Source organism: Morone saxatilis, unplaced genomic scaffold, assembly GCF_004916995.1.
Source record: "Morone saxatilis isolate NCDOM2014 unplaced genomic scaffold, NCSU_SB_2.0 Contig18, whole genome shotgun sequence".
Lineage (NCBI taxonomy): Eukaryota > Metazoa > Chordata > Actinopteri > Moronidae > Morone > Morone saxatilis.
In genome coordinates, this window is record NW_023339740.1 from 23,228,241 (window position 1) to 23,255,591 (window position 27,351).

Below are 27,351 nucleotides of genomic sequence, written 5' to 3' on the forward strand. Positions count from 1 at the left end.
GTGTGCGTGTGCGTGACTCACCGCAGCGCCTCGTCCTCCGGTCATCTGCCTGCCAAAATCAGCGAAGGCAGGTGTGAAATCGGGCCCTCTGGAGATCGCCCTGGAATCCACCACTCGAGATGGCAACTTGTTTTGGTTCATCTGTACGACACATAGCATACACAATACATCATCACACACACACAAAGACACACATACACACGATGAGCTGAACAGCAGGGGGAGCAGTGATCCCCTCATAGTAGTGCCAATAGGGTAAAAGGAGTCAGCCTGCTGTGTGTGTGTTCATTTCTAACTCACTGGACTTTTAAAGGTGGTAAATGACAGTCGTACTACTTTACCAGCTTTTGCTTTATGTATTTATTGTTTTTTTTACTGTGCTGGTGATAAATTATGCTCAGCGGGTTCAACGGGCCATTCGGTGAGAGAAGTCAGAACCAGATGTGGAAGGAAGGAAGAAAGGAACGCAGGAGAGAGCGAGATAGTTGTGGGGGAGGAGAGAAGAACAAATCCAGCTCTTTGTCTTTCAGCTGTCCTTGACTTCCGCTCGACTCTTTCCCAGTGAGATTTCACTTTCTCCCTCAGAGAAAATGAGACTATTGGGATTGTACATCAACTGTTCGCCGGTCTGGTTGTTCTTTTTCGGAGAGGTGGGGGGGAGGGGCATGTACTCTTACGCTGCCAAGTGTGACATAATAGCAATGTGATTTTAATCAAAACAGCATTTGAGCAGGCCATATGCTCCACCCATACGTAAGTGTGGATCAGAGGAACGAACCAAAGTCTCTGTGGTGTATCTTTGATCCGGTGCATACGATCTAACAGAATTAGGCAATGTCTGGACTACTGCCTGTTGCTATGAGCTAATGATGAAGAACCCTGTTTCACGAAGAAGTTTAGAGCAAAAACTGGGGCTTCAATCTTGTGCATGTTTTCATTATTGATTACTATAATCCATCATTTAATAGCTTTAATTGCATAGTCTTTAAAACCTCAAGAAAAGCATAAATAATGCCTGTCACAATTTGCCAGAGGGTGAGATTTTTAAATCGCTCGTTTTGTCCAACTAACAGTAAAACCCAGTGACATTGAGTTTACGATGATATAATGAGAAAAAAAGAATCTGCAAGCTGAAACCACAGCATGTTTGGGATTTTTGTTTCATAATTGACTCAAATAAAATAAAATAAAGAGGTACTGCACACTTTAACATGTTTTTCAAGCTGTGAACCGAATAATATAACGGTGATGAAACACATCGATGCTCGTGTTAATATTGGCATACTTCCCAAATGTATGAAAAATCTGCATTTCATGGGTGGAAATGGCTCAACACACCACCTACTGTTATAAATCACCCTGAACCTCGCAAGGCCAGTGCTGAACTGAAGCTGAATGTTTGAGTCTAATTTACGCCATGACATTTATTTTTTATTATTTTTAACTGGCTGTCCTGTGCAGGTCTCTGCTGCACTTTTTAAAATTGCTGAGAGGCTTTTCTTGCAGAGTTTGCAGTTAAAGTAGACATTGTGGCCTCTACTAGCCACTTTCCATTTTAAAAGCGACATTTAGAGAAGGAGCTCTGAGGCTGGTTGGTAATATGCTGAGGAAATGTACATAATTCACCTTCATTTGCACTTGGAGGTTTAAGAATAGTTAGGCAGGGATATCTGGCTGACTCACCTTGTCTAACACCACATCACTAATGGGTGGGAGCCCCTCAGGCTTCTGTATGCAGGCGGGCATGAACTGGAAGCCCAACAGGAAGTCCCTGTCATACTGACGCTTCCCACTGGAGTCGGCCAAGTCTGGAACACCAAGCACGGTTTGAGAGGGAAGGACGGAGAAAAAGAGTAAATATGAAAAGGCTGAACTGGAAATAAGTAAAGCAAAAGCTACACTGTGAAGTGGAGTGAATTCATAAACCGGGAGCCACTAAAGACACAAGTCATGCTCAAAATCTGAACGTCAGCAGCGTTTTTCTACTGATAAAAACCGTATTTCTGTATAAAAGTTTTGCCTGAAGTAGCTTCAAACGTGTCCAAAGAACGGGGCCCTTCTCACCTTCCATGTCCTGTGGAGCTCCTGTGGAGTTCTCCTTGTCTCCGGCGGTGGCTCCACTGTCGCTGCTCTCCGTCTCCGACGTGTGGCCTGCGCCGTTCCTCATGGGCTCCATCTCGGCCTCGCCGTTCTCCTCTGGCGCGGCGGGCTTTCCGTCAGCCTCGGGGCTGCTGGCAGGAGCTGGAGCAGGGGTGGAGGTAAACGCCGGCGGTAGGGGCACCGGGCTGCTGCTCAGAGGAGCTGACTGCGGGGCCTGGTCTCCAGCAGGTTGATCCACTGTACTGGGCTCGTCCTGCGCGGAGGCAAGATTTTCGCTTTCAGATCGGTCGGTAAGTTTTATGAGCAGCTTTTTTTATCATTTAGCAACAGTTTATCACATTTAAAAACTAGCAGCACCAGGATTTATCTACGTAACGCACTATAATCGTCAGTTACAGAGCTGTCAGGAGGTCATCTGCAGACCGGGTGAACAAATAAAGAGAGGGTAAAACTGCAGGAGTAGAAAGTGAGGGATGAATGAAGCAAAACTGAGTGAAGGCAGGGAGAGATGGTGAAATGCAGAGAGGGTGGGATAGGTCAGGTACAAACAACACAGAAAAGGAAACATAACAGGAGCACAATGGGCTCGTCGTAGTAGACGGCACCATTAGTGACACAGAGGGATTTTCTTTACACAACCCCCATTATCATTTAACAAATATCTGTACATGCAGCACTATTTACACACAGTAAAGGGTTATTCTGGGCAGATTGAATATATTTTTTGTATTTCGTGTTCTATATTATGTGCTCTGTGTGCTATCTAGGCCAAGGCACTCACTGGGCTTCAAATGGGGGTACTGGATCTGGATGATTGCGGTAAAGAATTTGTTTTCTGTATCAGTGTGGTAATACTTCAGGTAACAGGGTCAAACCAGCTTCACTGTATAACCAAATGTCCTTCAATATAAATGAAGTCTTTTATTCTGGATTCAGAAGCTGAATTAAATGAACTAGACATTTAAAATGTTGTTTAAATGTTTATAGTTTGGTCAAGTATTGCTGAAAGGTTTCTGTGTGAAATGTGTTTCTGCATAAAATAACATTTCTCCTTCACTCATCGTTCTCTCTGTAGCCTAAAAGGAGCCATTTAAAGTCTGTACCACCGGTATTTGGTGGTGTGAAAACTCTCCCACAGCTAAAAGCCCAGAACAAAACAATAAAAGAGAGGAAATGAGATGGGGACAGAGCTGATTTTACATACAGTGGGCTGGGTGAGCAATGAAGATGATGGATAACTCTTTGCTGTCGCTCTTTACGATAACAACACCCCAAAACCATTTATGTCTGTTTCCCCCCCACCACACATGTGGAAACATTTTCCACTTGAACTATTGCCCATATTGTGCCTTTTCCTCTTCCCTCTCACCCCCCTCCATCCCAATCTTTGACAATTTGTTAGCATTTAAAAAAAAAAAAAGTCTTCAAAATGAGACACTAACCAGTGTGAGAAAGTCAACAGACTAAAAACTACTTCTACAAAGAGACTATAGACACATCACATTTAAAGGTGAAATTATCTAGACTTCTTGTTTCCTGTTGGGCCTCTTTTCTTACCTCATCCTCCTTTTGAGGTGCGTCGCCAGCAGAGATCCCTTCATTTGGTTTCCTCCAGGTCTTTGGTATAGCAGAAGCAGTCTGATTAACTGTGGAGGAATACAAACGCAAGAACACGCAATCAGCCACAGACAGTCAGCAAAGAACACAACCACAATGGATTTAAAAGGGCTTTTTTTCGGTTGAAAACACAATAATGGCAAGAAGAAAAGCCAGAAAATTACATAAAATGCTTTAAAGTCACTTTTTTTTTTTTATGTACACGGTTCTAATATGTTCTGACCAAACTATAATAAACAAACATTATTTGCAAATACTATTTGACAGAGCAGAAAAAGAAAGAAACATTTACACAAGTAAGAATTATTTAGGAGATTTCCAGGATATCTTCAATGGCAGGTATAAAAGACATAAAGGTTCCTTATATACGTCACTTATTGTGATAAATTCATCTTAAACTAAGAAGACTAGATAGATAGATTTTAAAAGGGCTAAAAGAATCACATATTACATTAGCTAAAAATGGTTTGCAGAATCTGAGCAGCTGCTTTAATAACGTTTATCACGCTTTAGGTTTAACACGTCAGAATAATCTTAAGAGGGCAACAAATGTATTTAAAACGTGTCTCGTACTTTCCAGGTTTTTCTGAAAGGACGGTAACTCTGACCACGCTGAGAGTTTATTGTAACCGACGACGCCTTCTTGGGGAATCAACTGTGTCAGCACAGCACTTGATGAGAGATTATCTCCAATGTGTGCTACTTGGTGTATTTATAAAACACCCTAGTTCCTGATAGAGCCACTTCAATTTGCCATTTAGGCATAATTCCATGAAATAGTAGTGTAAGTAAAGCCTCTTTTCAGGCTGGACTGTCTCCAAAAAATAAAAAAATACTCCATCTAAAGAGTCATTACTCCTTTGTTGCAGACTTTAGTCACGGAAACAAATTATCTAGGCTCCAATGAATTTTACAGATGCTGAAACGCAGCAGATGCCGTACCTGTAGTGGGACTCCTCCTGGTGAGCGCTTGTTGCTGGGACTCTGTTTTGCTGTCAGTAATGCCTCCGTGTGCCTCTGTCCCTACTCTGGGAACGAGGTCTTTAGTGTCTAAGGGCTTGCTCGGCTCGTCGGCCTCTGTTGTGGCCTGCACTAGAGGCGGAAGGCCGGGGGGGAGCGTAGCTGGCAAAACAGGAGCTGGGCTTGACGTCAGGGTGACGGGCACCACGGCCACAGGTGCCATGGGGGTGAGCGCAGCAGCAATGGGCACCTCTGGCCTCACGTCAGAGGGCAATGTTTCAGAGGAGGAGGCCTCTCTGTAAGCAGGAGCAGAGGCCTGGGGCTGGAGTGCAGCTGGGGACAGAAGAGAGGGCTCATGAGCCGGGGCGTCCAGCTCAGTCCCAGAGTCTGCAAGGCCGTTCAAAGCCTTGGGAGCCGGCGCCGGCGAGGCAGCCAGAGTCCGCGGGGCATCTGAAAGAGGCTTGTCTGTGTTGGGAGTCTGAGGTGGCGCCAAAGAGGGTTTGTACTCCCCAGCTGAGGGGGATGGAGAAGAGGCTGAAGCACTGGACTCCCTGGCTGAGGGACCTTCACTTTTGTTGGCCACTGAAACTGGGAGTGTGGCGGGGGCGGCCACTGGGGCAGAGAAGGGAAGCTCTGGTTCGACTGTAGAAGGGGCCTCGGTTACAGGAGCACTGGCCTCGAGTCTCTCCACAGGGGCTTCAGGCTGCACAAGCCCAGGCGAGGAAGACTTCTGGACAATTGGCTCTAGTTTTGGCGTATCATCTGGAAGAATGAAGAGTTCAGATAAACACACAATTTCATCGTCACTGTAACTGTAATAAACAGTTTCTTTAATGTGGGTAAAGCTGGAAACATGTCTTTGTGCTTCTTTGTAGCTTTAAACTAATAAGCTTTTGTTGCTAGGTATTTTAGATTACAAACTAAAAACACCAGATCACTATATAAGTTAATGATTGTGACAGCCTTAGGCTCAATAAACCTCTCTCTAAATTTGAAGCTGAATAATAAAACTAGTAGAACTGGTTCCAAAACGTTTGCTCAGTGGTTAAAATGGTCCAGCTAATTAGCGGAGAAGCAGGGAGCCCAGCTGACACTACACTTTTGACGATTTGTCAGTGAAATAAAAGTGAAAGCATTCATTGTGCAGTCCGTTCCAAGGAAAACAAAAGTGATACGTTAAATGTGTTTGGAAATCAATGTTTAAATATAAGTTTTCTTGGTGAAGGGTCACTAAGGTTTGCTGAACCACATGAGAGCGATAGTAAAACCAGGGATGGCACTGCTTGGCAGGCGACGACACAGTAGAAACACAGTCACACAGTACTTTTCTCAAAAAGGTCTAATGTTATAGTGTTAGACGTAAAAATAGGGTTAAAACGGCCTTGGTCAGACTGTCTGTCGGTCTGATGTGTGGGACCTCTACTTGTTATGAGCTGGGCTGTATTTTAAAGAAAAAAAAGAGGGATGTCGGTGCAGACCTGGCCCTGGTTTGGTGTCTGAAACCCCAGTTGTCAACGGCTGCTGTGGCTGTTGGGGTTGTGGTGGCTGCGGTGGCTGCAGGGGCTCCAGCGTGTAGCCTCCAGGATGGGCCTGCTGTGGCTGAGGAGGCTGCGGCTGCTGTTGCTGTTGCTGCTGTTGGTGTTGCTGCTGCGGCTGCTCTGGAGTCTGGCTGCTGCTCAGCTGCTGCGATTTGAGGTAGAAAATGTGAGGATAATGAGGGTGCGGCCATAAAAACTAGCAACACAGAAAACCAGAAAGACGCGCACAGAGATGTAGGCAAGCACGCACACAAACAAATAAACAAACAAGCCCAAATGCAGGATTAAGCAGAAATAAGGAGTCCAATGGGGTGTGGTTAGATTAAGAGGACAGCAATGGAGGACAAGACAGAGAGTGAATCAATGTGGGAGGGATAGCAGGAGGAGGGGAACGGCTCAGAACAATGCAGAGGGAAAAAAGGGGCAAGAATAAAGAATAAAATCAAAAGGGGCACAAAAAGACAGAGAAAGAGAGGAAAGACACTGTTAACATCCACAGAAGGACACAGGGAGGAAGAAGTCACAATGTCCTTCTTCAGAATCCATGGAAAGCTATCTTATTAGGGATTGGTAAGTCTGATTTTAGTACTATTGTTTTCAGCTTCAAAAAGTGACTCCGAGCCCTGCTGGTTTCCATTCTGTCCATCTAATTAGGGGCTGAAATACCAGTGACGGTGGTACTCTTGGTCCAAAAGATGAAGACCTAGAGCCACAACCTTTCCTTGTTTACATCGAGGCGATGCACTTGCACAACAATAAAAATTCAATCTTTTTTTGAAGGACAGAATGGACCAACGAGCGGATTCTGGAGAAGGAGTAGGAGAAGACAATACATACGCAATCTACTGTAAAAGATAGTGAGTGAACAGAAACAGTGACAGGAAGGAAGCAGGTTCAAGATAAAAACAGCTTTTAACTAGACTAACCGTTACGAGAGAGTTATTTAAATGTAACTGGTTTTAACAAGTCATGGATGTCTAAACATAGGTTGTAATAAATATTCACAGGAACATATGACGCTGAAGGACACATCCACATTTATATAACCACTGACAACAAAGTCCTGAGCAATAGATAATACAGGCATTCTCTGGACAGAAAATCACCATGAATTTCTTATGAGAGCGCAAAATGGCTGAGTAAATTACCAAAGACACAGGGGCCACGTCCTGTCTGTCAGACACACGGTGGAGAAAGGATCAGAGCAAAGAGCTACCAAGCAACACGAGACGCCTCTCCACCCCTCAGCTAAAGCTCTAATCAGCTGCGCTTAATGCTACACTACCTCAACTGTAACTACTGTGGGTGAGGGTGTCATGAGAGCCATACCTGTGGGGGTGTAGGGGTAGAGGAGGGGCGACCGACAGGAGGTGTTGAATTCCTGCTCCCTGAACCCCCTGCCATGATCTCCTCTGTGATATCCCTGCCACCCTGATTGGGGTCACGGATACGGATCTGGGAGGACAATGGCACAAAATAACAGACCTCACTAAAGCGCCCGAGTCTTGGAGCAACCCTGCTTCATGCAAGTTTTTCATTGAGACGTAATAACAGGAAAAAGTTTATATTAGGGTGTCCTGGAGTGAAATAAATAAAATAATGGTGTTATCAGAAGCAAGATGAAAACACTTCATTTGTGACAAGAATTTGTGAAAATGTGCAGAGAGATTAAATTACAACATTAATGACTAGAATCTATAATCGAAATTTAAAGCTACATTAAATGGTTACGTTTCTGCTCAGCTTGTAAAATAATTCCACATTTATGCAAAACATTAAATACATTTTAAACAAGGGAAACTCAAACTGGAATAACTGCTGATGGAAAGTTCCAGAAACTAAATTCACTTTGAGGTGAGACTGTTTTGTCAGCTGCTGTTTGCAACGTCAAAACTGAACTGTAAAGCTCAATCCTAAACTATTATGGATGAGAAATCCATAAAGTGGTCAGAAAAAATGGAAATTTAAACATCAACATTTCTGTGGAAATTGCTGAAAGTCGTGAAATGTGATCAAAAGCTCCAGAACGGCTGCTAAATGGGTCTTGAGGTGGGGGAAACTACTAAGATACTCACTGTTTTCTTCTCACGCTTGGCTGGTGGAGGTTGCTGTGGTGTAGGCACTATGATGGGGGTCGAGGGGGGGTACACAGTCTGTCCTGGGTAGTAGGTTGGGCCAGCTGTGGGAACGGGAGCAGGAACAGAGGGTGAGACAGGTGGGTGGTACCTGAGGGGATCTGAAGGGAAACACAAGAGAAGAAAACACACGTCGGTTAAACACTGATTCATTTCCTGCTCTGAGGAGATGATCGATTATTTGTGCTACTTTGGTGAATTCAGACTTTAAAAGTGCTCGGAGTGTGGGAATGGTATTTCATGTGTGTCTGTGTTGGACTAATAACTCACGATATGGGGCAGGGTACTCCCCTGGCCCTGGACCAGGATAGAAGGTGCCAGACCCTGGAGGCTGTACAGAATACTGCTGAGGAGGTCCCACGTAGGGCGTACTGTGGCGATACTGCAAGCAAAGAGGGCAGAGGGAGACAGATTGAGACATCAGTAAGAACAAGGCAGCTACTGTGTGTAAAAAAAGAACTGCACTCTTTTGCAATCAGTTTTTTTTTTTAACATTTGGAATTTAAGAGATTTTAATTGTCCTTCATTGAGATGTTGGATCTCTTAAATTCTGCCTAGATCACTGTCGCAAACTGCACTTCTCCTAATCAGCCAGATCTAACCAGTACCAGCTGCAGCCCGAGAGTATTTTTCTGTAGTCACTCGGCACAGAAACCAAATACTCACGGGAGCTCTGCAGGAGCAAATATGAAATTAAAATATTCTTACGCTTAATTTTTGCTGTAATGGTTATAATCTGTGTCGGTTACGATGACGCACGCAAGGAGAAATACTTTTATCTAATATAATGTGCAGACAAGACTATATAACAAAAACGTGCCTCCTTTATATTAAAGGAATAGTTCAAAGTTTTGGGAAATACCATTTTTTTCTAAAAGCCCACTAATCAAAACATATTTAATTTATACAAAACAAAAAGGAATCAAAAATCAACACATGCTGGTTTCACAGGAGTGTATTATCTAACAGACAGAGGCATCAATCTTCTCATCTAACTTTCCCAAAATGTTAAACTATTCCTTTAAATAATTTCAACCAGCAGCAAACAAGGAACATTTTTCTCAACAATTTCCCTTCGGGGATAAATAAAGTATTTCTATCCATCTATCTATCTAAAACAGTTGCTGAAGCAAGTGTGAAATGAAAATATGTTTGCTTAATCATAATCAAACAAAGAATACTTCAGATTTTTTTTAGATCATCATAATAAATTAAAACAGTAACAGTAAGTGCACAAACAACGATAGCTGAGACTGAGGCACACAGACTGATAGTAGAGTAACAGCTTTAAATCTAATGTTAAGATCCAGTTCAGTTGGTCCATGGCACCTGTGGGATGTAGTACTGTGCAGTCTGTGGGGTCGGGAAAGGCATGGGTGCCATGGTCATCATGATTGGTTGGTTAGTGGGGTAGACAGCCGCTGTGGGAGTCTGTGAGCCAGGTCGTATGGAGGGCGTGTTCGTAGGGATATTGGGCCTCGCAGTCTGCATCTGGGTCCTCTGGAAAAACTGAAAGCAACATGTGAGAGAAACAACAGAAGACATTGAAGTGCTATCCCAGAGGCAGCAGTCTCATTTCAGCATGCTGTCATACTTTATCTAACATAAAAACAGTGCAGTTTTTCAGATGTCTTCGCCATTTGGCCTACTCATTCCTCACAGAGAGACAGCCCGGGTTTTGTTTTGTTTTTAAATCAGCTGCTTAAAAGAAATCTCAAAACTCTCGTCAACGCGGCCACTCAGAGCATTACATTAAAAGCACTCCTGAGGGATGAAAAGCAGAATGATTTAGTCAGACATGCTTTTATACATCTGTCAGAGGCCTCTATAATCAACCCATAATCTCCTCCACCAATTGCTTCACTAAACATCTCTAATATTTGTATTTTGTAACTGGTGAGCAACATCATGAATCAGATGAATGACATCTAAATCCTACATCCTAAATATTTCCTCCTACAATCATCTAATCAACTAAATAAACGTGTTACAAGCATCAAGTAATTCATATTAGGATAACGTTTGGAAAAAGAAATCAGTGTACTACAGAGCGAACAGTCTCAATTCTTCCAGACATTCACAATAAGCCCTGTGTTCATCATCGTCGTCTTCATCTTCACGGGCACCTTTACAACGTTCCTATTATGAAAGTAGTGGAAGTTTTGTGTTGTTTTAAGGCACCTCTGTGGTATCTTAACACCGTGGCAACTTACCAGAGTATACTTGTGTTCAAAGATTTAAACAAAAGCAGTTTTCCATTACCTTTTATTACATTTTTGTTTGATTTGTGATCCCCAATTCGAGTGTTTTCCATTCATATATAATTCCTATTAAAGCACTGTGATGGAGCCACGTCTACTGTAGTGTGGTTTAGCCCTATTATGACCCACTGGTTACGAGGTATTTACTTTCACTAATGAAAACCGATGCCACTTGCTACCAAGACAAAGAGATGTGGAGGGAGATCAAGTAAAATTTAAGGTTTGTATCAGGGATATCCAACACCTACCTACATGGTGGTTTAAGGTCGGGTTTTTTTTAAATGTCTTTGAGATTTTTGTGATTGGTAATTTGATATTCAACCATTTATCAAGAGATTGAGATTTCTGTGAGATGACTGTTGATACATTTGTTTTACGGTTGGTTTTAAAAAAGCAGAGAAGGGCCCAATTACTGTTTCCTACATTATACTTAAAAGGGATTAGCCAAAGTGTAAATTTCATTAATTCTTGTTTTTTTTTTATTTATATTCTCCTATTTCAAAGCTCTTTGGCCAGTCTGCCCTGCACTGTGAATAAGCTGCACCAGACTCCACAGCTGCAGAAAATAACAACTCTTGGACTGTTGAATGGCTTCAAATACCTCTTTTTGTGCCGGAGCAGATTGGCCAACCTTGTAGTTGTACTGATTGTGTGACACACGGCACGGCTCTCTTCACCAGGCAGCAATATGGCCGTTACTCGTGCATCACAGAGCGCACAAAGCTGGGAGAATATACTTGTAGTGACTGCAGCTACAATGACTTCTATACAGCACGTGTCACCATCACTTAAAAGTTTAATATTGCACCGGCTTTGTGTTTGGACGAGCCTGAAGAAAGACCGCTACCAACAGCTGTGACCAACTTCCAAACAACTAGGGCTCAAGCTGCGAGTACCCAACCACAGTCGCAGTGTGATCCAGCGAAGGAGAGCAGAATAAACAATGCTGTAAAACCGTCTAAAAATACCCAGGAGGGAAATCACCTTTCACATAATAAATCAGGTTCAATGGCTGTATTGTAAACAGGCCTGTGGAAATCTGGGAAATGACCAGGAAACTGTTTATTACCAGCTACCAGAAGACAGTGTCCGTAAAGTCGCTGGCAAAGTGAGAAATATGAGTAAACAGACAAAACAACTTTTCAACACGGTCAACTAAATAATGCTTAGTAACTCAGGCTTAAAATAATCACTGAAACAGTAAAACCATACATACGTCCAATGGGCATAAACATTACATATTTCCAAACGGTAACAAACACTTACTTTCTTATCACATGGACATAAAAGGAAGTAACAAAAACACTCATCTTAGGGGGGAATATACAGTATCTTTCACTCTGCATGCTGTTCATTAAACTGTACGAGCTCATTAAAGATGAGTAATGGACGAAACAAAAAAACACGACACTCCAGTAATGATCCTACAAGATAAAAGACAGGACATGGGGATGAAATGATGATTTTAAAAACAAAAGACTCTCTCTACTGAGCATACACTGTAGTGAAGATGAGGGGGTGTGCAGGGTTAAAGGTTAGGAGGGACGGGATCATTTGAGGGGTGGATCCTCATCATGCCATGCAGGTCTGCGGAGACTTTTGACACAGAAGTAAATGTTACCTGGATGGGCCTGAATCCTCCCTTCAGTATTGAAAGCGGGAAAAAGAGAAAAGCCAATGGGAGACTGTACTGGTGAGACCGAAGCCTCGATACAAAAACAAGCAGGCAATCAATCATTCACACCCACACCCCCAAGACAGGAAACTGCCACATTATTTCTATCTACCTGACACAGTACATTCTCCTGAGACACTTTGGCTAAAATAACTCGTATACAGTAGAGAAGGAGCTCAGAATCAGGGTGGGTTCATCATTCGACTGGGCGGTGAAGTGGAAAAAGCTGAAGAGTCACAGTCAGAATGTCGTTTCAGCATTTGACTTGCACAGCGATCCACAAGCCTCTCTCACCCAAACACACACTCTACTTCGAGGGCTATTTCCTTTCTCGAATTGTGCAGCCTGAGCCTCTGTGCCAGTCTACCTCTTGCTTTGCCAATTTGGCATTTTGCGGCCCCATTGGGACCTGGCTGTCACCTGCGACAATGCATTACCCACAGAGTTCATGTTGACGGCTGCACCAGGGAGGCCCACAGACATCGCTCTACCTCATGGAGCCGTTAGGTCGGGCGAGCTCATACGGGCTGAATAAATTACTGCTTTTGCTGAAAATCTTTTGTGTCCTTGGGAGACGTGGGCTGGTGTTTTTTATTGTATAATAGAGAAATCATTTAGAAACACACATTAAACTCAAGGCTAATGCCTGATCTTTGCCCTGACTTGACCCGTTTCAACTCATTTGAACTTGTCTTCATCATTCCCATCTGTGATAGAGAAAGAGAAATGTTGTAACTCTGTTCTGCCTATTTGAAACTACGTCTACATGTTCTGTATGTTAAAGTGGAAATGGTGACAAAACATAAGTTATATACCATTTAACGATTATGTGACCGTTCCACCATTTGAGGCGTCTGAAGAGGACACACTCGAGGGTAAAACTCAGATTAATAGAGTTATTTAGACTCTGAACAGCTCTCTGGAGGAAACAACTGTTGTTTGTTTTTGTGGTAACTGTAATTTCTACTGGTTTTGACCTTTGGGTTCACACAGACACACGAAAGCTGTGTTTGGTGTCCAAAGAAGTCAGTTACACTGATAAGTGGAAGAAAAAAAACAATATAATGATGATCCTTGTTTGGAGTCAGACTTATGTTTTGGCCGAATGAATTCATTTTCTGATCTCTATGTACCCTTTACTGTGCATTGAGTGCGTTTCAGGGGGACAATGGGTGTTTTCTCCATCGGCATAAAAGGCCACTGTTCGGCTTCATCTGCTTTCCGACTCCACTTCCGTGGTGGCACAAGAGATCCCAGCGCCAGTTTGTGACAGCCAGAGCATGAGCTTGTGTGTTTGTGTGTGTGTGTGCGTACACTAATATCGGCAAACACACCCGACACAGTTTGACACTATACTATTAATAGTCTCTTAAAAATGTGTCCGCACAGAAGAATCCAGAAGGTGAGGATGTCAGACAACCAGTTACTCAGGGCACGTCTCGGGGTCCTGGGTGTGAATAACACATCGATCTTAAAGGCGGCCAGCTGCACGAATCATCACGGTGTGAATCAACAAACAACAGGAAGTCACATGGACTGAATATTAGCACCCAGACATGTCATAACATGACTCTTAGCATCCACAAGGTAATACACAAACATCATCTTAAATACCTACTGACAAATATGAACACATTAACATGCCCTTCATAATCTAATGACATTAGTTCACAAAGTGTCGTCAGCCTAACAGGGTCCAGAGTGTAATTGCCGCAAGTGTCAGCCAAGTACACGGACACACACACTTGTTCCTGACTCCTTCCTTGACGACAGCCTACCTGACCACTGACCACTTTCACTTTGTCTTGTTTTATCCTGAAATTCAACACAAAACTCAAAAAAGAAAAGAGGAATAATCAACGTCTGAAGACATTTGTGTCCCTCTGGAAATTGGCTCGTAGATGTGGTTGTGACAAAAATCTAGATCACAAATTTCTCACCCAAACAACAATAAAAGCCAATTTAATTGCAGTACCTTGGTTTAATTACTGCAAACATATGAGAACATGGTCTCACGAGGGTGTTGTCACAGAAATAATCATGTTCTTATTTCAGTTTTCTGGCATAAAGAAAACATCCTGCACACTAACTCCATATAATACTTTATGTATGTTTCTAACAACGTTTAACTTTTACACCCTACATTTTACACACACATCTGTACTTTCTACTCCTTACTTTTTCAAACTAGGCTCGTTACTTTTCTTTATTGCCCCATTTGAATGCAGGAGAATGATCCATTAATTCATTTTTTACATCATATAAGCCTTCCCAACATCAAGACTGTGGTGTGTCACACGTGACAGTAACGTGACAACAACAAAGTAAAAGACGTCACAAGATGAAACAGACCAAAGAGGGAGAATCAATATATCAATCTATTTGAAGTTTCAGATTTGCACAGAGACAGCTGGTAGAAATGTCCAACAGAGCCTGTACCTTTTTGCTTTTACTCGAGTAAAGAAGTTGAATTAGTACTTCTACTTTTACCAGAGCATCCGTACTACTTACTGTTTTCAAGGAAAAGGAAAACATATCAGATACATTTCCACTATTAAAATGCTTTTCCTTGGACGGAGGTACGGTGTTGTTTGGCCAATTCGGCATGTAGAATCATGTTAGATTCACCTGAAAGCGAGCGCTCTCTGTTTATCCTTATTTTTCACCTACACCTTTTTACTTTCAATAAGCAAACATCGGCTCACAACACTAGAGCGAAATTCAAACATACTGTCGATTAGTATTTTGAGCATAGATTATAAATTAATGTAAATATCTAGACTGACTCATAGTTTCCTGTTTGGTCAAATGTAACGAAGAGCAAATTATAGCATGTTAAATGCCTAATCATTCAGAAAAATATATAAACTGTAAGGAAGGCTGCGCTCCAACCCGAGACACCCACAAGCTTCATTACATCTAAACCTGATTAAGACTATTGAATACCAATTCAATTCTTGGACTGAAAGAAGATCAATCTCTCCATAAAAATAAACATGAATAGTGCAAGAACACGCCTGTCAGGAAACGGCTCTGTGCACCTGGCGAGATATCTTACGCTTAGAAGAATCCCACGATAATTAAAACCTCTTTAACCGATTCCAACATACTTCGGGCTTTCAAATGTGATTTTATTTTTTTAAGGAACAGCAGACGCCCCACAAACAGCCCTTTGCCAGCAGGTACCAGCAAACCGCTTTGATGATGATGATGCGAGAGAGGGAGCAGGAGGGGCGTTCAGCAGGGGTAAATTACCTGATGGTGGGTTGGTCGAGGGCCCGTAGCAAACTGGTGGGGGAGGGAGGAGAGGTCCAGCAAGGAGATTTGAAGCAGTGATGGCAAAGCGAGGAGAAGAAAGAGCATAAGAGAGACACAGAGATAAGATGAGCGATGAAGGCAGACGCTTGAAAAATACAGTACAAAACCACAGAGCAACAAAGCTTCAGAGACACGTGGCACATGATGCGGCTCTCAGACGCAGGTCGAAGTGTGTATCTGAAAATAGTGGCTTTGCTTTAAGTACCAGATGTGTCGGGCTGTGTGTTATGATGCCAAATAGTCAAACACAGAAAAGAATATAATTTTTATGCTGTGAACAACACTGTGCACACTGACCGAGGTCTGGTTAACCTTGCTCTTCTGATAAGGGAGGGCAGGAGGCAGTAAGGTTGATAAATAATGAATGATTACTAGATGTATGTGTACAGAGAATGCTGACAAAGTGAATATCGTATTTATTTTACTAGGCTTGTCGTGGAGGGAGATTTTTCACAAAAGGTGTTGGCTATCTTTAAATGGCTTTCTTTAGGCTACAGTGAACAAACACTAAAAGATAGAGCAGCTCGACTTCACACAAAAATGTACACTAAAAGATATCTGAAACTAAGATAACATCACGGAGAACAACCTTTTAATTTTTATGCTGCGCTCCTAAACCCTAAACGGGGGTGTAACAAAGCTCCCAAATGCCACCAGTGATGCAGCACCATCGACCACAACGAGCCTACGAGGGCCCTTGAAGGAGACGGCGAAGGAGACCTCATTAAAAAAAAATACAGCCGATGCTGAAGTGACTGACTGGATTGAGATCATTCAACGTTTCTGGAGCTCTGTGTGGCTTCTAAACACCAGATCCCTCCTTCGCTGACTCCATGAACTTTTCAGTAACGCAGTAAAGCAAAAACTGTTTGGGTACTCTGAGGCAGGCGTGCAGTAACTCTGAGACCACGGGGACACTCACCGGGCGACTTTGTGGCTGTGCATTCATTGGCTGTGTCTGGGGAGAATACACTAAAGGTGCAGAACCAGCATTTTGTCCAGGGTTGTATGGAGACTGTTAAAAGACGGGGAAATAAAAAAAAGGAAAGACAGAGAAGGAGAGGGTTAATGACGAGGAACTGTGCAGCAATCAGTCATTTCATTAAGACGTTCAACAAACCGACTGTAACCTCAACACAGCAGACACAATATGAACTTACTTTGGATGAAAATGTTTTCGATTGGGGTTTTATTATAATTTAATTGGTACCCTGAAGGACTACAAATCCTGTGCTCCTCTATTCTTCATCTAGTGTGCAGTGGAGCTAGGAGGAGGTGAGTTTAAGCAGATCTGTTTACTCTTCTTCAAGCTGCTGCGGGTATGGTTGCGATCGTTTCAGGTTGTGCTGTCTGACGAGAGCTGCTTTAGGGTGTGGGGGTGGGCCATTAGGCTATAACGGTAAAGAGGAACAACCGGATTCCTCACCAGCGTGGTCACATACTTTCAGAGAAAGCTGAGTCATGGAGTCAACATGCTTGTGAGCCAGAGCGTCAGAGATGCCAGCATCACAGCAGCAGTGTCACAGTCTGACAGTGAATCTATCTTTATGATTAAGCAATTCTGTTTTTTCCTAATATAAAAAGGTCTAAGGATAAGATCTGATGCATGATAACATGAGTGAATCTTTCTTCCCATCATGCTCAGCCCTGATTTATTTCTGTTGTGTTTCTGGTCCTTTGGTCCTTCTCGTTGCCCTTTCTGACTCCAGCAGATGTGTGTGGATCTAATTGTAGTTGCAGACAGATACAGACAGTGAAGGAAAGTCCCTGTTGGGTTTCTATATTTAACCCTTCCTTTACCCCAATCATCTTAAATCCCAATTAATGAAATAATCTTGCCATAATCCAACCTAATCACTGTGCTTCTGCCCTTAAACCTGGTAGTACATAAGACTTTACACACACACATCCTCTTTTAACGCATTCCCAATCCTGATTTATTATTTCCCGCCTTCACTTTTTACCCAAAGAAGTTAAACTGATGATGTTGAAGCTTTGCAGACGACCTCTTTCAGCTACAAGCTCACAGATCTGGTTAGTACCACAATCTTACAGCCAGAAGGGTTTTTCTTTTTTTAAGAACAAAAATAACCCATATAAGTGTTCAAAATCTTACAATGTGACAAACTGAACAAACATGAATATGCAGAGAGGATGACGGCGGACACAGTGACAAACTCACCCCTCCGCCTGCCTCCCAGCCCTTAGGGTAGCGATATGGGGAAGCTGTGGGTACTGATACCTGAGAGAGCGCCGGGGAGTGGGCATGACCTGGCGGGGTGCCCGCCAAGCTAGGGTGTCCCTTTGTGATGTCGTGAGCAGTGTAAGTAGAGCCAGCATGCCTGGGTACCTGTGTCACACAAAACAGTAAGATCAGACAGACACACAAAATAAGATATTATGTCACACTGATGCACAGACGCACACTGATGTATGGAACAGCAGCAGCCGGCCTCCGCAGGTCATTAGTCCTCCCTCCTGCTGAGGAATGTGAATTAAGCTCTCAAGCTCTAGGATTAGCCCCCATATGTGTGCAAAGGTGAAGACTTGTACTGTGCATGGGTGTTGAAGCCTGCTGGGGTTGGCTAAGACTGTCTCTGGCCTCTTCTGCAGTCTGCCGTGCCCAACTATGCTGTGCAAGGATGTGTGGGCCTCATGTGGCAGAACTGGGTCAAGTAATCATATTACAACCCCGCTCATCTGTGACAGATAGAGTGCACCTGGTACAATAGATGCAACTGAGTCATGCTTAAACAAGCCTCGTCGATATGAGCCAATGAAGGGTTCGGGGGAAGGCACCGGCCGAGTGAGCAGTATTGGGAAAAGATGAGCCTTGACTCAGCTCTTAGCCTGCGGTGTGGCAGGATGGGCCTTGGCTGCTGCAGCTGTAGGCTGGCACCGCTGCAAGTGCTGCTTGTTGCTGCTGCAGCCTGACACACCAGGGAATGAGACAGGATACTGCAGGAAGAGAGCAGGAGGCAGACACTGAGACAGGCTGGACAGCTGGGCTTTCTCTCCAGGGCATTTTATTCTCCACAAAATGAGCCCAAAGAGCAAAACGTTTAAAGACTAACATCTACAAATTGTGTTACGTCTACCAGGTATGTTAGGCAGCATTGTGTAAAGCTTCTATAGTATAAATCCCTTCTGCATCTCTCCATCTTCTCTTTGTGGCCCACTTCCCTCAGATGACCTGGGATAAAGCAACTAATCTAGCCGCTGTTGCCAGGGGAGGAGCCTGCTCTGCTTCAGGCGAGTGACTGATTCTGAGGACATACAGAGTGATGGGTTGGGGGAGGGGAGGCGAGCGGCTGTATAGGAGCTGTACATGAAGGGAAAAGGAAAAAAAGAGTGTGCAAACCCCCCCACATCCACTGCACAGAACAACGGTTTCACGCCGTGGGCACGGTTCATTTCCACCAGTGTCATCATTGTTGCAACCCCGTTAAAAACTAACTTTGAGAGCTAGAACATCTCAGAAAAGCAGCGGTGTTTCCAGTACTGTTGTGTTACTGTGGATAAATAAGCTCACAGCTGAATAGCCTAACTTCAAACATACAGCGAGTTTTCTTGTGTGAAACTCCCTACCGTACCTCCACATTTCAGAAACGTTATCATCACTGAAAACATCTTCTTTGTGCTGTCAAATGATCAAAGTGGGAACTCCAAGGTATGCTGCAAAGCTTGTTAAAGCCAGAGATTACAAAAAATAAAAGCACATAAGGGATAACAAACACACACAAGCTAATATTTACCCACAAATGACCACTAAAATATTAGTATTAAAATACTGAGGACGTCTCGGCCACAACTGTAAAAAAAAAATTCATGAAATGTCAAATGAAAAAAAAAGGAAAAGGAAATCAATATTCCTAGTATCTTAAATGTCTGCAGCAAATGCTCATTTACAAGATGTGCAACAACGAACACCAGAGATATCTGTGGTATCTTCTACAAAGCCCTCCAACAAATCACTCCCCTCCAGCTATTCCGCTCTGCAAACAGCACTGCTCAACCTGGATCGCTGTACAGTATAATGTCTACTTGCAAAGGGTGACTGTCATGTCGGGCCAAGATCCTCAGAGGAAGGGAGGATGCCTTCAGGGTTTGTTTTCGTCTTTAGGGAAATACAGTAGGTGTGGCCGGTCACTGAGGAGACGACAAATGGTCCCAGAGTTCAACCAAGGACGACACATGAAAGTACTTTTTTTTACTCTAAGTAAATCTAATTGTCTTTCCTAACTCACATATTGATGCTTCAGGCACGCTAAAATAAAAACACCAAGAATTATATGAATGTTATTACGACAAAGACGCGATACAGGAAATGTTAATTAACTCCTGAAGGAAAAAAGTGAATGGCAGAGGTCCCCTGAGGTGACACACATTTCCACAGCAGGCCTCCTGAAGTCAGATCACAGCATTATGTCTCAACAAGCACGCCTTCTCCTTTTTGTGGTTAAAAAACAAAACACACAAATGCACGTTTACTGTGACTATAAAAGCTTTTCAACCTAGTTTACATATTCAAAATATTTATTGTATTTTTTATTGCTCAGAGTCACTGAGAGTACTTACTGACATACTTTGATAGGCACTGTTATCTCACCACTATGGCATATTTTAACTCAACATATTTTCCACTGTCAGTTTATTATTAGATATACGAATGCAATAAATCTAGTTGAGGTTGTAATGCTCTTAGGAGGAAACAGGTGCATCTCTCCTGCACTGAACTTCAGTTGGATGCTCGTTCGCGGCACTCCAGAGCTCAGAGTCACATACGTTGTTGTTTTTTGGGGGTGAATATACTTAAAATCAATCGGCTGACAAATCTACTGTGTCAGCCTACATCAAAGCATGATTATATGGTAATAAATGTTCAGCAAGAGGAGTTGGTCCACCCTATTTATATCACTGAGGGCAGACTAAACACCTCTCATCCTCAACGCAGTTCAACAGAAATAAATCAAATAAAAATTACCGGAAATCTGAATCAACACCTCTCTAACAAAAACCGAGCACTGTAACCTTCACGTGGGAAGTGTTGAGTAAGAGCGCATTAGTTAGCCAGGTGTACCCGATAATCTTGTAACTGAGTGTGTGTGTTTGAGATAAAGCAGCGTACAGGTGGATGTGAGAGAGAGGGGCTGCGTGCAGTGACTCACGCTGTAGACTGCAGCGACTCCAGGCTGTGTGGGGAAGATTCGCTCGTCCAGTGGCTGAACCCGTGGGATTCTGAAAAGAGGTGCGTTAAGGAAACCTCTGCGAAAACTGCAAGACCAAAAAATAAGTTTCATGCTAGATAAGAGTTGGACAGCTCTACGGGGGGAGATAACTATCACGTTTAAGGTTTTTATGTAAGAGACACTGAGACACTAAGTATTGCTGACTAACTGACTAATTGTTGTTTCCTAAAAAGAATGACTTCCTTCTACACTTGTATGTTTTTTTTCTGCAATACATTTAGCTGATTCAGATCCAAAGGGCTTTCCTCAAACCCCAATGGCTCGCATAGTTGGATTTCAAGGATCCCCCAACCACTCCACCCCGCCCAAAAATGCCCCATCTCCGCTCAGAGTACACTATGTACCTTCACCATTTTGTAAGTGTTAAAGGGAAAATCTGAAATGGATTTCTGCACTTCAGGCAAAGGGACATACAGAGAGGATTAGACAACTGTATAACTTCCATACTAACTCTCCTTTTCTTATGTTAAAGGTAGAAAAATAGGTCAAATAAAACCCTCTCGTCACAACACTGGGCATTGTCTGAACCTTTAATAATGAGACTCACTTGAGAGACACTCATATGTTAGACGAGACGAAAGAGGGAATGTGCAGTAGCCACATAAAAGAGGAAAGCCCTGTAGTTAGTAACCTGCTCAGGCAGTTGTCTGTGACAGGCAGACTCACACACTGCTGGTCACATGGTTTATGGGAAACCGAACGTCTGGCTTTCTTCCTTTCACTAAAATCACGCCTCCCCTTCTCCCCAAGGGTTAAGTTATAGAGAAGTAAGCAGATAAGTATTTTTGTAAGTATGTGTGTGGGTTCTGTGAAATCAGACATGTTTATAGTTGTTTTGAACAGCCACACTTGGAGTGAAAAGCCAGCTGTGTTTGGGGGTGATGTCGTCTATTCTGAAAGCCACTCAGTGCTGCGATCGGTCGTTCACATGAAAAGCGCCAAAAATAGTTGTGTAACAAATTAAAAAACAGAGTTGAGAGAGAAGTTGAAACCCAGCCGAACCGTATTCTCTCACCGCCACAGCTGACCGTTCATGACGGTGAAGTGGGTGTGAACGAAGGTCACAGAGCGGTCTGAAGCTGTCCGACGAGCGGCTCTGACGGAGCAAACTGGCCCCTTAAACCCTCTTTCCTTTTGCTCTGCTCCTGCCTGCAGGGGCCGTAACATCTCTCTTGGCCCCCTGCCAGCACCTCTGCTCACAGCCGACAACACGAGAGGGAGGGAGGGAGATAAGGAGAGAAAAGAAACATTTAAAGAAAAAGGGCTGCGATTCAAAAAGCAGAAGCACAGCAGGAAGCATTATCTGTTCCACTGTCGGGGAATTTGGAAAAACAACACGGCCCTCCGCCCCACACAAACACACACACACACAGAAATGAGGAGTAATTAGAGGCTCAGTCTCTTCCCAGACACGATAGTCCAGGTGAGGAGAGACCTAATTAAACTGCGCCACAGTATTTACACCTTTCATCTTCTGCTTTTAACGTGCCAACAGTATCGCAAAGAAAGAAACTTTCACCACAGAGCTCAAAGTAGGTGAGAAAATTAATAACTTGTAAATACTCCCTGACTCAGGTTTGGTGGGTGACAGACAGAGAGAGAGGGGGGGGGCATCAACAGTGAGGCAACCTGATCCGTCTCTCTGCTCTACATGACCGCTGGCTGGCAGGTGCAACTGTGTTGGGGACTGTAAACGGAGGGAAAGCACTGAGATGTGCCACCAGAGGGGCGATGAGTTCAACATGGGCAGGCTTTTTTTGTGTTAGCTGGTTCGACAAAACCTAAAACCCCCGGTCAGAGATCACAAGGGTGGTTAACAACAAACTCAGGTTGTTTTATTCCGCGTATAATGGAGCAGGTCATTATTACGGAGAGTTATGAAGCATATAAGAGATAAATGCTTGTATGGAAATTACTACTCATGTAAATTCATAAGTTAATATATTTATTTTACCACTCAGTGCATAATGTGAAGCTCTTACACTTTAAACTTGAGCAGCATATTAAAAGCAGGCTTATAAAGAAGGATATATGAAAATCACTTCAGTTTTCGGCCAAATGATAGTGAATTTATTTGATTGAATATTATGTGACAAATACCAATAGATTAACTTTCTAATCAGTGTTGTATAGCTGCAATACTAACAGTGTAAACAAACCAGGACCAAACATTAAAAACATAATCCACAGTGGTATTTATTTACTGTGCCTTCATTATTCTTTTAGTGTGTGGATGATATACAGTGGTATAAATGTTAAGTGTCAGTATGACTCTGCTGCACACACGACCCTAAAGAATCCACAGGAATTATACTGCACTTGATTAGCAGGCGAACATCACGCTGATTAATAATATAGTCAACTATAATGTATGCTACCTGTGATTTTAGAGCAGGCTTCGTTTAATAGGCAGCCAACAACAACCATATTCAGCAGTTCAGTGAGAGCAAGAACAACCTTGGGAATACAGCAGCATACAGTATTTTCTCTTCATTTTTTTTTTTTGCATCACTAGCTGAATTCGAGTGGCAAAAAAACAAAAACAACGCGATGCATACAGCTCGTGTTACTGTAACTGCACGGCTTCGTTCTGTGGCGTTACTAATGTTACTAATGCACGGATCAATACGTTTGCATATATAACGAAATCCATCAGCTGACAATCTAAATCACTCAGAAGGATCGTCAGGAAAAGCCAATGGATCAATTTGATCTCTATGAACAAGAGAACCTTACACGATGCTGCAACAACGGTGACCATTTCCAAAGAAGCACAAGTTACCAGGTTAAAAGAGAGCCACCATCTTATCATTGAAAACACTAACCCATTAATAGTAGTAGCCCGTCTGGTTCAACCTCAGCAGTAATCCACCTGGAGGTCAGGAGCTGATGTCAACAACGGCAAGAGCAGGAAAACCAAACGCACAAACAAGGAGGTAAGATGACAGATGTGAATCTTAAGAGATTTTGGCAGATCTGATCTTCTTGCAACTGCAGCCAAATTTGAAAAAACAAAAAAACAAGAAGATATATTTTAAATGGCTTAAAGCCAGCGTTGAGATTTCTTTTATCTTAGGAGGCAAACACCTGTGGGCATGTTGTTATGCCACAAACTAGGAGGGATACAGTTTGAACACCTGTGTTTAATGCCTTTAAGCTGGAATAGTTTCTCAGATCACGTTTTGGAGAAAATTCAAAAGATAATACTGAACAAAAAAATCTGACATTTAAGCAACACAGCAAGAAACTTATTTAAGTGAAAAAATGATCCAGTTTTGTTTTTCCTCTGGACAACCTGCACCTGTGCATAAAAAAAGGTTTGTTTCAACAATCTGGAGCAAAACTTCTCTTTGACATTCAAGCACTTTCATATTTTATACAACCACTGATGCTTAGCAATGCGTATTCAAGTTTCCTTACTTATTGTTGCCGTTTCAAGACTGATGGTGGTAAAAATATTCATATATATATACACACACATGTATATATATATATATATATTTAAGTCATATTCAGGCGATCACACCGGGTAGACTAAATGTCCTGAGGTAAAACTTCCTTTATATCAAGCCCTCCATGTGGGTGTCCAGGTGAGCAGATGGATGCAGACACTTTTCAGTCAAGCTCTGCTGCATGTGTCCGAAACAACCATGAAAGTGGCTGACCGCTTTAATTAGACATTACTCATTAGTTTGATCTCCATTAATTTTCTGCTTGAGGAGAGAGGGCAAACACAATGTCAACTTAAAGACTTACAACTGGGATACTGCTTCAGGGAATAAGAGAGATAAAATTACATGCAACGTCCAACTGGACAAAATTACAGAGAGATTGAGAAGAAATGCAAACAGGCTTCCCTCCTAAACAAAGACCAGACTGCCATGTAGTTTATTGTTGTCATGGTAAACTCACAGCCTACGACGAGCCCATAAAGCAGGTTCAGCCACTCCTCCTTGACCCTTGACCCCACAGTGACCTGTAAGCCTCAATTAGGAGGGCAAAGCTGCTGTGGCTTCATCATTAGCTTACTGTAAAGCCATTAATGTGCTGAGTGGGTGAGAGGGAAAGAAAGAAGGAGGAAACACAGCCCCATAAATAGCAGGGGTGTGATAGGGAGGATGACACAGCTCAATAAACTGTAATCTGTCATTACTTAAGAAATTAATGAATCACAGATGTGTAGTTAGCAACCTCACCCAGGAATAAATCACAAGAAAAAGAAGCATTAGAGGGTGAGAGAGTGAGAGTTAGACAAATATCACCTCAATCAAACAGCAATGACTTGTAATGAATGTCTCTGCCACAGGATGAAGTCTCGTGTCACGTAAACACGGCAGCACACGTTTCGAGTGCTCTGTCCGAGCTGAAAGACACAGGCTACCTGGAAATCTGAAAAGTGCAGTGGGTTCAAAGAGTGGAGGCGCAGGAAGTGAGTGGAGACAGCCCAGATGGTGCAGACACAAGCAGCCCACCGCTCACTCTTACACACACACACACACACACACAGACACTCACACACAGACACACACACACACTCTCACACACACACACACACTGCAGTGATTTGTGCAGTGTTGCATTGATGAGTAAAATCACAGCCAGCTACTTTTTACTCGAGTATTTATTCTTGTATATTCAGGCGGGTCCAGATGGGAGGCGGGAGGCTGAAGAAAAACCTGAAAATTGTAAAATTAAAAAAAAAAAAAAAAATCAAAGGAAACTTGTTCCAGAGAGAATAAAATAGTTTTATGTCAAACTCTTTCAATAAACTAATAATAATTATTGATAACTTATTTTTTTTCTTTGGAAAAATCTTTAGTTTAGGAAGCAAAAAATAATCTGTATTTCAAAAACCTTGTTAAAACTAATAATAATATTTAATCTGGTTCACTGAGAACAACAAGTTTTTCTAAAGAATAAAAGTTAATTATTAAAATAATTTAATTATGTCAACAAACGATGATTATTACAAAAACATAAAAGTTTGATTCAAAACTAAAGTTGCTTTGAGTTTTTTTAGTGCCGAACAGAAACAGTTTATATAAATAAAGCTGAAACCATCAGTCCGTTAATCAATAAATCAATTAACAGAAAATCAATGATTGAAGTGTTATTTTATTATTTATCGCAGTTTTTATATTATTTGTTGTGTTTATGATGAAACTAAAATCTTAATAATCGGTTCCAGTTTCACAAATATGAAGATTTGCTGTTTTTCCTTTAAATTATTTTAAATTATTAACAAACATTGTGAAGGTGTCGCTTTGAATTCTGGGTAATTGTCACTAGACAGACTTTGTACAAAACGATCAATCAATAGATTAATGGAGACAATAATCAGCAGATTTATCCATAATAATCAATATCCTGCTTCTACATGAATGTATGAGTCAGAATAATAAATGATATCAGATTTATCCATAATAATAATAATAATAATAATAATAATAATAAATGATATAATAATAATAATAATAAATGAGATAATAATAATAATAATAATAAATGATATAATAATAATAATAGTAATAAATGATATAATAATAATAATAATAATAATAATAAATGATATAATAATAATAATAGTAATAAATTAGATAATAATAATAATAATAATAATAATAATAATAATACAACAGTTGACTCATTACACACACACTAACAGAATATTAGTTTGTTGTGGTTTTACTGCTTTAATAAACACACAGGGACACGTCGCCCCCTGGTGGTCGCACACAGGAGTTAAATGAATGTACTTATACTCTTAAAAAAACATTTGTTGTGAAAACTTCCAAAATTATACAAGATATCTAATTTTACCTAATTTATAAATGTATTCACAGTATGTTGACGTAAAATAATAAACACATAGAATCCACTTTCATTCAGAGGTCAGAGGTCAAGGGATGAAAATGGCTGTGCCAACTTTAGAGCATTATTTAACCTTCTTACAAACATGCTACCATGACATGGTTGGGTAGTTTTATTACTTTATTACTTTATTACTTACACTATAATAATGGGAGTGTTAGTATTAGTTATTATTATTATTAGTAATAAATTCGGATTATTTTTATCATTATTTCAGTTTTATAAGCACAATATAATTTAGGTTTAGTTTTAATAAACGATATTAACTGTAAAGACTTCAGTAGTTGACCTTTGACCCCAAAGATGGTTTACTAATGTGTAATTTAACAGTTATGAGGCTGTTTAGTTCATATAGTCAGTGATTAGTTATATTATTGATCTGTAATCAGACATATCTGAAACTTTCACTTTAAAAAAAAGACAACTTCACTGTACAGTGGCTAAAAGTTGCAGATTGATTCTGTTTCACAGGAAGACACAATGATTGGATTTTAATATAAAAACACAAGGAGTCGGTGTTTCAGGGTTCGGGAACGAGGAGAGACGGAGGATGTGAAACAATGCTGAGTGTTTTTAATGAAAGCTGCACAGACAGTGAGTGTGTGTGTGAGAGTGTGTGTGTGTGTG

At 41.8% G+C, this 27,351-nt stretch overlaps 1 protein-coding gene across 1 annotated transcript in view; it reads right to left on the reverse strand.

Moving 5' to 3' along the window:
- Positions 1-27,351, reverse strand: part of eif4g3a (eukaryotic translation initiation factor 4 gamma, 3a) — a gene marked incomplete in the record, with an annotated part of 46,825 nt that overhangs the window by 14,343 nt on the left and 5,131 nt on the right. The window contains 14 exon segments of the mRNA XM_035661290.1: positions 22-141; positions 1,684-1,808; positions 2,065-2,353; positions 3,658-3,746; positions 4,660-5,439; positions 6,156-6,360; positions 7,545-7,670; positions 8,291-8,451; positions 8,621-8,732; positions 9,680-9,859; positions 15,542-15,574; positions 16,527-16,619; positions 17,787-17,954; positions 20,773-20,842. Of these exon segments, the coding sequence (XP_035517183.1) occupies positions 22-141; positions 1,684-1,808; positions 2,065-2,353; positions 3,658-3,746; positions 4,660-5,439; positions 6,156-6,360; positions 7,545-7,670; positions 8,291-8,451; positions 8,621-8,732; positions 9,680-9,859; positions 15,542-15,574; positions 16,527-16,619; positions 17,787-17,954; positions 20,773-20,842 (2,551 nt within the window).